This window comes from Aythya ferina, assembly GCF_964211825.1.
Source record: "Aythya ferina genome assembly, chromosome: 20".
Classification (NCBI taxonomy): domain Eukaryota; kingdom Metazoa; phylum Chordata; class Aves; order Anseriformes; family Anatidae; genus Aythya; species Aythya ferina.
The window spans coordinates 1,121,679-1,134,212 of NC_140318.1; the positions used below are offsets into that span (position 1 = coordinate 1,121,679).

At 38.0% G+C, this 12,534-nt stretch overlaps 1 protein-coding gene across 6 annotated transcripts in view; it reads right to left on the bottom strand.

The window, feature by feature from the left end:
* SCAI (suppressor of cancer cell invasion) overlaps positions 1 to 12,534 on the bottom strand; it is a 37,356-nt gene that overhangs the window by 1,980 nt on the left and 22,842 nt on the right. For all 6 annotated transcript variants that reach the window (XM_084493686.1, XM_084493685.1, XM_084493688.1 and 3 more), the window contains 9 exons: positions 12,089 to 12,187; positions 11,164 to 11,316; positions 10,234 to 10,335; positions 9,418 to 9,519; positions 8,789 to 8,867; positions 6,581 to 6,680; positions 6,032 to 6,113; positions 1,693 to 1,765; positions 21 to 194 (listed from right to left, as the gene is read on the bottom strand). In XM_084493686.1, coding sequence (XP_084349812.1) covers positions 21 to 194; positions 1,693 to 1,765; positions 6,032 to 6,113; positions 6,581 to 6,680; positions 8,789 to 8,867; positions 9,418 to 9,519; positions 10,234 to 10,335; positions 11,164 to 11,316; positions 12,089 to 12,187 — 964 coding nt within the window. The remainder of the gene's footprint in view (positions 1 to 20; positions 195 to 1,692; positions 1,766 to 6,031; positions 6,114 to 6,580; positions 6,681 to 8,788; positions 8,868 to 9,417; positions 9,520 to 10,233; positions 10,336 to 11,163; positions 11,317 to 12,088; positions 12,188 to 12,534) is intronic.

Sequence of the window (12,534 nt, forward strand, 5' to 3'; positions counted from 1 at the left end):
GTACATCTGTAGGCACGTACCTATGGAGCGGGAGTGGGTCAGCAGCTGGGCAATATCTCGATTGATTTTTCTAAGGTAGTCTTGACACTTCTCCCACAAACCTCTGCGCATGCTTGATAATCCAGAGACAAATAGGAATGCCATTAAAGGATTGTTCAGAAAGAGTGTGAAGAGGCTACCCCGCTGAGACTGATCTACAAATCAATAGACAAAGAGATACATTTGGCACATGAAACAGAAAAGAGGTCCCTGCCACAGAATGGAGTCACTCACCCACTAAATGCTCTAACAGCAGAACTACTCGGTTGTGTTAGCTACATATATTCTCCTTTTGTGGAAGATCTGTTCTCAAGGTGATGCACATGACTAGCAATAAAGGCTCACTGGAGATGTGCATTAACACCAAGAAAGATGAGATTCTCCCATGTACTGTAGGAAGCCTGTGTCATCATTTTGTGCACACAACTTGAACATACAAGTTGTAACTGAAACAACCGATAGAAGGTACTGATTATAAACCCTAAGAGGAATTGCTAGTTAAACATGGACATTCTTATTCCACTCACAGAACCAGACAGTTGAACCTATACTACCTCCCAAAAGTCTACACAGTCACTCTTTTGTTGGGCATCACAATATCTTAAAGTCCATTTATTCCATGCAGTTCAACATGGAGCTTCAGCTTTGCTTTTCCTTGCTTTTCCTCAGCAAGGCTTACTAACTCGCTTTGGTGCAATTCTTCCTTCTTCAGGACACAGGCACACAGTCCTGCATGATAAAATGCCACACTGGCACGGGGGCTCAGTTAGGTTCAGCTAAGAGGTCTCTGCATGGCGCTGTAGTGCAGTGTGCCCCACCTGCAGGGCTGCAGCAAGACGTTCCTGACTGGTCAGTGAACACCACAAAAGCATCTGGTATTCAATAAAGAATTAAGCTCTGTTTTTCAGAGTTTCTGTTTAAACGGGATTAATTATTACAATATTTACTTTATACTCAGGTTTCAGCTAAGTAACAGAACTAGTTCTAAAACAAATGAGAAGCTTCTGTTTCTTGTACATCTGATCACGATACTTGCTTAACACTTCTCTCTGTGGCTTGAGGTAGATCTTCATACCTGTCTTTGTGACAAAGAGTAACCTTAACATGACAAATTCCAATAAGGAAGTTAGGAATTATTTATATTTTATAGTAATCACAAAGACAGAAAAGCATAATGTTCTGCTGCCCGTTCCTACTTCTCAGGCCATACCAATCCAAGCTTTCCTAAACTTACCGTCCAAAATCAGAACCAGATCTGAGATTTTGCTCTACATCTGGTATTTAAAAGCTGATACCTTAACTGGCTCTGCTGACTTTCTGGTACTAATAAAACTACCCCAAGTACTAATAATAACAATGATAAATAAGCAGTAATACAATAATTAGAATCCCAACAATGAGCAGGCAGTATTCCGAGTCTTCGTGTAGGAGCAACTTTGCCTTTTAGCACTTGAAGCTGTCTGTTGTTACAGTACGCTACTTGCCATAAACTTAAAGTAGTATGATAGAATTGACATAAAGAATGTTAATCTGATTTAGGGGATAAACAATGATAAAAGGATATCTTTTCCTGAAGAACCTACACTACATATGTTTGAGATGGACAAATGACACAACTGTAGCTTGTTAGGAAATGCAATGTACTACACATACCTTGTAATGCTTTTGGATATGCTGTTGGAGAAAGCAAGCACACCAATGGTTGTCCAAATAAGTTTGTGAAATTCTGTAACAGATAAGAATTTTGAAGTATTGATTGTCACTCTGCTTGCTTTTGAATATTTAACAGGTTAAGGGTACAAAGACTATTCATGACAGAGGATGCGCTAACGCCTGTCACACAGTTAAGCATTGACAGTAAGGCTGACAAATGGACTTACTCCTAGAACACAGACAGAAGGAATGTAACCCATTACACATTTAAGGATATTTAATTCTCTCATTTCACTGCTATCGATAGCAGACACCGATTTCATAGAAATATGGCTTTCAGTAGTAACACATTACTTGAGAAACTAAACAAAAACCCAACCATGTTCTGCAATAAAAATGAAAGCCATTGGTTTTCAGGTCAAAACAGATCTACTGTCTCTCCTCAATACCCACTGAACTATCCAATCAAAGTGAATTCTTTACACTTTTCTTTCTGATGAAACAGAAGAGATCAATGGAGAAAAGTTTTAAAATACATTTGCTTTAAAAGAAGTAGGTCATGACCTTAACATCTGCTATACTGAAGTCGTATTGTAAAATAACCATTTCTGGGACCAGCATCTTAAATATTGCACCAGTGTCCCGTGGCACAGAAATTTCTCCAGAAACCTCAAAAGAAGCATGTCTAGTTTCACCAACAGTTACCTGGTAATAGTCCTACTATGTATCTAAGAGGTATGTTCATTGGTAGTAATGATTACTAAGGAAAAAAAAACAAAAAACAAAAAACATTTTTCATTTAAACAACCTGCCTGCATTACCTCTCATACCTCTTGTCAACAACAGCTTTCTTAAAACTGAAGGAGTTTAAAACTCCAGGAGTCACTCCACATTGCCAGTTTGAACTGAATAGGCACTGGCAGGTCACACACTCTCAAGCAACACACATGCTTAGGATTCATGAACAGATCCACATGTTGAATTCAATCTTGTATCACCAAGTAGAGACCAAAGTAGATTTCCCATACACTCCCTCAGTAAACATAACAATGCTATTAAATGCTCCCTACAGCAAAACCAAGGGTCATTCATATCTCAGAAAGGGTATTATTCATTGACAACATCGGAGAACATTTTGGACTCTAAATGTCCCATAAGAGGTTAAGTCAACAAAACAACTGCAGCCTACAAAGAGGAGAAACTACCTAGTTTACCCTAACTCACAGCTCTCTGGAAGATGATTGCTTACATGCAGTCGCTACGCCTAAACTGTAGATCCAGGAGAATAAGACTCTCAAGCTTCCAGGTACCTGTTTCAGGTCTTGCCCGGACACAGCCCAAGCAAACACCAGGATTCACTCTCCACCACCCTAGCCCCTAACTTCAACAGAGAAGAGTTGTGTGCACACATGCAACAAAGGAAAAGGAGCCATGATTTAGAGAGTATGACCACAACATAAACAGGAAAAAAACAGCCCTGCAGGGTAGAGGTTAACAGCAGTTCTGGGTAAGGAATAACCTACCCCTCAGTGCATGGACAACTCAAAAAAGGTGTTTTTGGGGTTCAAAATTGACTCTTTTTTTTACTTCAGTATTCAAGTCTTCCAAAAGAAGCACTGCTGCTTTTAAAAATACATTTCACATCTCATAAACATCTCTTTCCAAAAAAGAGCTACCTGTCATCACCAAAAAGATCATTTCACAAGTAAGTTTTACTGAGTATTATATCACATCACCAACAAAGACTTCGCATTCTTAGTGGCTGGAGCAGTACTCTTTAAGCCTTTGGATTAGATCATAATCTTAGACAACCACAGCTACAAGAACATACTGAATTTAAAATATTATTTCATCCACATACACAGGGGTAACCTTCGAAAGCACAGCCATCTATATTTAAATGGAGATGTAAAAAATATTCAAAGCTTTACATAGATATGCTTGATGTGCAGTTCTCTTCCACTTTCAGCTAAATATATAGGGAAGGAAGCTATTCAAGTAAGTGCCGCTGATTTGGCAAACTGGCAAATCACTTCCTGGCAAGACTGACTTCCAGTCATCACCATTTAAACCTTCGAGAAAGACAGTGAGAATGAGAATGCACGCAGAAGATCAGAAATGGGTGTAGAAAAAGATGTGTGAGCAGTTGCTGTTACTGCCGGTGTTGCTAGCAGTGACATTTAAATGTCAGGATAGCTGCTGTCCTATCAGGAAAGATCAGAGCAGCCATGTGGAAAGAAAGTCAGTACACTGACTTCAACTTCTCACACAATTGCACAGAACCTCTTTGTTTGTGCCAGTGCTTGAGTCTACAAAGCATCTCGTAACGCACCCGGAGGGTATTTGCAGGACAACACTATCAGTATATTCTGGCTACCTGAAACCAAGCATGTAAACATTTGCAGAACAACAACAGATAAGGGCTAGGAAGTACTGATATTGAGAACTCTGTCACTGACCTTCAGTTGGAAACAAACCAAAAACCCTATACCCATTCCCACATACTCATCTGCCTAGGTGCAATGGCAGTCGACTGTGAAGGTGAGTGCAGGTTCTTAAATGCTAAATATATGTATATATATTAATAGAGGACCCTGCTTTTTTTTTTTTTTTTCATTCTGTTCTTAGATTCCTCACAATTATACCCACACTATTCACATTTCTGTGCTCCTTAATAAAGGCAGAAACTACAGAACCTCTTTTACACCAGCTGTTCTGTGTGCTTAACAGGCAGAGCACTGGGAGTATTTTATACCACTGATGGTCAGTTCACTGCAGAACAAGGTAAAAAAATTGGAGACTCAAGTTTTTACATACTGTGTGCCCCCCCCAAAAAAAATGCAATCTAAAGATAATTCAGTTATCAACTTAACATTTAGTACAAAAAGTGAATTCTAAAGTGAAAAATCTTGGCAGTTATACTCAAAACAGGTACAAATCTGTATGTGAGAATCCATGACCTCAAAAAGATCCTTTGCTCTAAGCTATCCACAGAAGCCTGCTATGTCTAGAGCTGTATTGGAACAAAGGATCTCCAGAAATCCCTTACTGTCTCTTCCAGAGCTGATCCACTTGACCACTTTCAGCAAATCTACTAGAGAGAAAGGGGGGAACCAAACTGCTCTTTTCCCCCTGAAACAAACCCAAATTCCCCTGTTGTTATACCAGAATCAGTGTCAAGAAAGAGCAAAGGAAAATAAACCCCTACCAAATCCTCGTCTTCTCAGAAAGACAAGGAAACCACCCTAAAATAGAGAAGGGAACTTAACAAAAAGCAGATTTGTGTTGATATCTAGTGCAGCAAAGTTAAATGCAATAGTGGTTAAAAAGCCCTTTGAAATGCATTACAATACAACAAGCAGAAAAACCTACAGAGAGGGCCACATCATTTTTAAAACCATTGGGTAAAAATTCTATGATTCAATACTGGATGATTCTGAATTATACTGATCACAAATTTAGTAACTTGTTAGCCAACACATGCCTTTAAAACAAATGACACAGACTATGGATACTGAACAAAGAACAAGTTCATCTGGCCACTAGACGTCCCTATTCCTCTTCAGAAATGCAGCTGTGAACATTCACTTTTCTCACTGCAAATAATGGAGCTACGAAAAAGGAAGACATAAGGAAGTGGCACTATCCCCAGACACAGCATATTCTTAATATCCCATTCAGGAATTAAATAATTGTCTTAATGCTATCCAGATGCAACTGGCAACTGAGATTGAAAATGCCTGCTTCTTTATTACCCGAATTGCAGATTCCCAAAGGTGATTTGGCATGGAGTAATTCTACTTTAAGTCGACAGCCCCCTAGAAGGAGACTGATTGTCCAAGCATATACCACTCTACAGTAACACTGGATGCTAATTTGAGTCTTGTTATTTCCTTGGTTGAGACACTTTTCAGACACAGACACCCCGTGTTTTAAAAGATCAGGCTCAATGCTTTGACTCGTTTCTGTTGGTTAAAAGCAACTGAGTGCTGGACGACTGGAAAAAGAAAAAGCAGATTAGTTAGCTCCCTCCCCCATGCACACGCACCAAGATTTGTCTTTGGTATATAACAAAAATAAACCTCCCACCAGAGATCTTGGAAATCTTGAACCTTTTTTCCCTCCAGGAGGATTTATTACTTTCCAATGAGCGGCTGTTCATGTGGTTCTCCTTCTTGTTCCTATTCATAGGATCAGATCCTGACTAGCATGCACAACCTCAAAAGAAAAGAAAGACTGAATACAAAGTGTTTAAAAAAAATAGCCCGTTAAAAGTGTAAGCTAACTAGGGGTTGACACTGTATCCTATCATGTCAGTAGCTGCCTTCAAGAGCCTTACCTTATAGGCGACGCTATTTGACGAATCCACAATGATAAAGAGAGGCTTCCTTGTGAAAGGGTAGAGATCTCCAGGGTGAAGACTGAAAAGAGAAAGAGATGCTTCGCAGAGCACTAGAATCGCTACAAAGCTGTGACAGTGCAGAAGTTTCTCAGATACGCAGCTGCCCATGTCCAGATAAAAACAAAGCAGATTCCTCTTGCCCTGATCTTCAGGTGCATCCTGAGAAAGTAACTGCAGAATTAATTTGGTATGCTCTGTAATGTGGGCTACCAGACTTGTTATTAGCTCCTTCCCAAGAAGAGATGTTTATCTTCTTCCGAACTTATCATCCATTTTCCAATAATAAAGAACTTACCTTAAGTCACAGTAATACTTTTCAGTGCTTAAATCATCATTCAGAATTCCATATTCATTTATAATTCTTGAAATTCAAGCCAATCTATATTTATGATGTTCTACAATGACAAGTTTGAATTCAAGAGGCTTTGATGTATTTTTCTCTACTAAAGACAAATTCTTCTCAGTTGTCACATTCATGAGACTTACCAGTGCATCTCCTTGTAAGATTGGTTTCGCTTGTGGATAGCATCTCCATTTATAACGTCCCGGTTACTATTTGTCAGAACACCACCAAAATCATATGGACCTACACACGGAAAAAAAAAAAAAAAAAAAAAAAAAAAGTTAAAATTAGCAGAGGTTAAGTCAGCTCTGTTATGGATTTAATGAATACATGAAAGGAAAGAAGCAACCAAAAATCCCAGAGAACTATGTGAATCTGAACTACTATAGCTCTAGGGACACGGTGGAGGAACCTGGAGACTTTACTAGCTCAGTTGTAAGCATTTTTAGTAGTTTCAGCATCTATCAAATAGAAGAAAACAACAGAACTTCGTAATTTCTAATTTACTATTTATCCACAAATATAGCACAACAGGTCCAAATACTGTCTCTCATTATACTACATAGCAAAAAGTTTAAAACCCATTACATGTTTCATACAGGAAAATCAACACCTCTGTTAAATTACTATGTAAGCTAGTATATTCTAGGAGCAGAATCTGACCAAAAACTAATGCTAAATCAATCAAAAACCCTTTTGCCTCTCAGAATGGATATAATATCTGCAGTAAGAAGTCTGCAAAGGGGAAAAGAAAAAGCTCAAAGAATTAATATGCTTTTAATACTTCTAGAAAGGACAAAACATTTTAACTGGGTTTCAAATCTGCAGCGAAGATTTATTTTTAAGATTTCAAATACACAATTCACAGTTTTTAAATGCACACACCCTGGACACGTGCTCCTAAGGCAACCTAAAGAAAGATTCTGCTAATCTTATACAACTGAGCACCTGCCTATCTGTTTGGTTTAGTGCAAAGATGAAAGTAATAAAAATACCAAACCCTACAAAAAAAAAAAGCACTAGAAATACCAAGAAGTATTTCTTTAATTGATACAGTTATGAAGCATCATTAACATTAGTAAAAGACAGTATTAGGTTTTCCTAATTCTGTTATATATTTACAGAGTTGAAAGACTAGTATTTGGCCACCAAATGCATTGTTTTTCAGGCTTGGATATGCAAGACACCCTTCCATTTTAAGGGAAGCTTTGGGAATAGAAAATTAGGAGCAGAACATACATTAATTTAGTATTGTTACAAATGTTTAATGTGATCTGACAAACTGCTTACAGGCAATCAGCAGTGCAGCTTGCAGCTGCTCTCCCTTTTAATAAGGTAGAACTTTTTTGTCTTTGCAGATTACACTACCTTATTAAAAGAATGCAGTTGTAATGAGATTCATTTAATAAAAACTAAAGTCTAACCATTCAGATTTACAGAAAACGGAGCCTTGACAGCTCTATGGTAAAGTACTAAGCTGAAATAATACATGCAGTGAAGTGAACGTAATACTGTAAAGAACACAGTTCAGTTAGAAGCCACCACCAAGTCATAGCAAAAAATAAAATGTTAAAAGCATGTAAAAAAAAAATCACTGCCACAATCAGAAGTTGACAGGGATTTTTTTTTTCCTTTAACATTTTGAGAGCTCAAAAATCATGCATGAGAATGGACAAGGCATGCATCTTATAAAGGAATGCAAGTCTCAAACAGATGAGGCGTGTACAATATTTAGGATGTTAAAAACATTTTTTTCCCTTAAATTATATAAACAGATCTTTTGACTGTGTTTGCTTCAGCCAACCAGTTTTCAACTTTTAGACTGCAGCTGCATCCAAATATTCTGCTAGATTGCAAAGAATAGGAGGATGAGGTGAGGGGAATTGTCAAAAAATCATGAGAAGGGCTTGAATTGTCACATTAACAAACACACAAATAGAACAATCCCTGCAGATGCTTCAGCCCTTTTACCAGCCATTTCCTGACCAGATGTTCTCATGGTACTGGAGATTTGAAAGAATCACAAAGTGCCATTTAGCTATTTTATTAACTTTGTACGGATGCATCAACAGAGACATATAGTCTTTAAAATTGGTGAAGCTTTTAATACTTCAGATGCATCAAAAACTATCTATGTCCCCTGAAAAGGCCTCAGGTTAATGAACACTAACTAAAATACATGGAATTAACTACTGTTTGTGCAAAGAAAAGACTATCTGACTAAGTAGACAGGAGAATAAAATTGACTTGTCTTTTAAAAGGAGCTTTGTGACATCTTTCTTGGCCACTTGTCCTGGAACACATAGAGAATTCAAGCCCTGTTCATGACAGGGAGCATTCCTTTATTGTACCTTCACTATCCGAACGACCTGATGGGAACACGCCCGTGGCAGACAAGTAAATCAGCAGTACACTGTTTGCAGGCAGCTCCTGAAATTCAAATAGAGAGAACAGTAGCAAGGGAGAAAATGTATAAATTTATTATAATACATCACCAACATCATAGTAAAAATGTCATAATTTAAGATTGCGCTACTTCTGCTTCTAGCTTCCCTTCATTCTATTATTCTTAGGTGTAGATAACTCGCCCCACTACATGACCCCTTCAAACAGGTGAGTACATAGACAAAAATGTAAACTGGAGATAGATCAACACTTTTTTTTTCCATATTGACATTCAAGCTGACATTAGTGGTTCAAACAGCAATTTTATATTTAAAAAAAAAAAGATTTTCAAATACAGAACGGAAATCAAAAGTTCCATGGGGTCTGCAGGGTCTGCAATATCTGCCTCTTCCCCCTGACCCTTTTAGCTTCTCATCTGGATAACAAGCACAACACATCCAGGTTCCCGTACAGACCTGTAAAAAAAAATCTATATTCCACCTGTCTATGGACTGGCCACATGAGGAAGGAGATACTTTTATTTTCTGCAAAGGGCTGAGCATGCAGGCAGCCAGAAATGACCACTTTCACAAACCTTAAATGATGCTGCTAAAAACGTATACAGCTGGCTGAACGTTGGTTTATAAAGCAGATATTTATGGGGGTTTTCCCGCCTGGCTGGTTTCTCTGTTGACTCCTGTTGAAAAACAAAACAAAACAAAACAAAAACTTTATATTTACAAAGCAGCTTCGTAAGCCTCTAAATTTATATTAGAATGCTCACCTTCAATGTATTTTTCATACAAATGGTCCGTCTGTGCAGCATTTCCTACTACACTGTAAAGTACGATGCACAGTACTTGCACCAGAACTTTATATTATCCTTCATTTTATCTAGATCTTTCTTATTCTCTAAAGCATAGCCCATTAAAAGAATGAAAATAAAAACCACACTCCCCATGTCACCTGAATAAATTAAAATACAGCTATTTAATTCTGCCTACAGATAAAGGTTTTTTTGTGCTTTCTCTGGAGGGAACATTTAAACTTCCTAGGAATTAGCAAGCTGATGAACTTGTGTGGCTGCATGTCTGCTAGAGAGAAAACAAAATAATGGGTGAGTGTACACGGACAAGGACAGCCATTACACCCCTTCAGCAGTACTCAAACTATACCAGTGTAAACCTTTTGTGAAATGATACCCAAATATTCACTTTTGATACTTTACACACTATTAGAGGTTTCTCCAAGAAAAAAACAACAAGAATTGATTACTTGGGTTAAATTCCAAGGCTTTGAGCTACCCTTCATAACCTGCTGTGCACAGGGACAGTACAGAAATATTACAACTTTTTTTTTTTTTTAATCTATTAAGATTTGTTGTCAGATTTGTCACTGAAATGGAACTCACTTGCATTCCAGGTTTGTTCATCTGTGAAGCTAAATTCATTGGTTCCCTTTCAAGTGCTTGTAGCATTCGAAACATATCAATTGTTAATTCACTGAACTTGACCTGCAAAAAAGTTAAATGGTTTACTCTGCCAGACACAAATTAAAGTCTCTTTGCAATTATCCAGATAACAGATTCAACAGCATCCCAGACAGACTGTTTTCTGTCAGTATCATCTCTGAATCTCTAAAGACCCATTAACGTCTTAGAAGAGCTCAGAGAGGACAAAGTCTGTTTATTAAAGGTCCTCTAGGCCAGTTCACTGTCATGCAGGCTCTACTTCACAAGTTAGACTTTCCTGAGGTGTTTGCAAATCAAGTGCTGGAACCCATTATGTACTGTGAATCTAGACAAAATCTGGAAGATACACAGACTGTAATTTGGATAAAACTTGCTTACCTGAAAAAAGAGCTCAGAGAAAAGTCATGATGTTTGCACAACTTCATTATCATCATCATGTAAAACACAAGACCTTGAATATCTTTTGAAAATCCCTTCCTGTCACAACTGAAGTTGCAACAAGCTGGGGTATATCATATGAAAGCCCAAGTCAAGGTTTTTCTAGACAGCTTACAGGCCAGTTGTGCTTGAACATTACTAACACTGATCTGTTATATGAAAAATCATTTGTATCTACTTATTGACATGATGAAAAATAAGCAATATGAGGTGAGTACCACAGGTGTAATATCTGAAAAAAAACAACTTAAGAGTTTCTCAGAAATAAGAGACAGCTTAAGTTTGCTGCCACTGCAAGCATCACTTCCAAAATACGTCAGTGATCGCTTTATTGCAATCTCTAGTTTCTATTGTATGATCCAAAGGGATGTCACAGGAGGAGGGACTTTGAACTCCAAAGACACAAGCCCAAGGCCTCACAATCTCTGTTACCTGGTTATTGCAGTTCCCAATAATCAGTGCGTCTGCAAGAGCAAGCTGTCCCACTATCATTCCCTGTTCTAGCAATGGAGCTCCAGTTTCAGAAAGCCTGTTGGAGGTGATTACAATGGTGTTGTCATCATTTAAAACCATTACAGGGTCTGCCTAAAAAAACAACCAGAATAAATAAGGAATTCAATGGAATGTACAGATTTACAGTTAGAGAGAAGACTGAAGGTCTTGCCACTTACAACAAACCTTTCATAACTGAGGCAGATTTTTAAAATTAATTTGCCATGCAGATGTTTGCATGCAAGCCACACAGCAATGCCTCAGCACTTGGAAAAGAAACCGCTTTTAGAGACTTAAAGCAAATACGTGGTACAAGTACTTGAGGGTACAGCAGATAGAAAAAATGTATTCCCTCAAACAACACAAACTCTGCTTCCTATCCTATAGCTTTTCTATACCTGAGGAACCAAATGCCATCAACAACCTTACAAATTGATGCAGAACAAACTACACATTCCTAGAACACAGAAAAATCGTGCACTATTTTACTACTTCTTCCCTTCCTAGAAGGAACTAGAAAGGGAGCTGAGTCAATCAATGATAATGCTGCCATCTATTCTGGCAATACTTAAATACATAATCATGCTACACAGTGATGTCTTGTACAAAAAGAGGAAAGTAGAACACTGTCTTGTTTGATAGAATAAATACATTTATTTTAACAAACTTCAGAAGTTGGTCACATTACAACTTTGCTAAGAGACACTATCAGTTAACTGCCATGATTACATTATATTTCCCAACGGCTTATGTGTTGCCTGTGTAAAAGGCCAGTACTCCAACAAAGTACACTTTAAAACACGGTCAAAACGCCTGCTAAAAAAAACTTCAACAACTGACAACTAAGAGAGACCGCTATTCTCACCTCAATAAAAGCTGCCACTTCCTGCAGAACCAGGTTCCACTCCACCTGATCTTCAGTATTAAACCGATGAGTGTAGTCTTCAATTTCATCTGACAGCTCCTGACGTAAAAAGTTCAAAGACACAGTTACTTCTTAAACTGAGAACTTCAGTAACTTCACAATTTGGTTAGCTGTGCTGGCCTTTAAGGAAAAAAAAATCATTTTACTTAAGAACATATGTAGCACGCTTGTGACTAACATGCTAGCCAAAGCGTGCTCTTTCAAGAGACAGAATGCCAATGTTGCATTGAGCTTTGGCAACGAAAAGTGTCTTTTCATCAGGTCCCAATGCAAAGCATATCTGGAGTTAAGTTTAGTGACTATCACACTCGCATACAGCTACATCACTGGTTATTACCTGAATCTACGGACACACAGGACTCAAATTTAAGCTTACAAGCAACTTT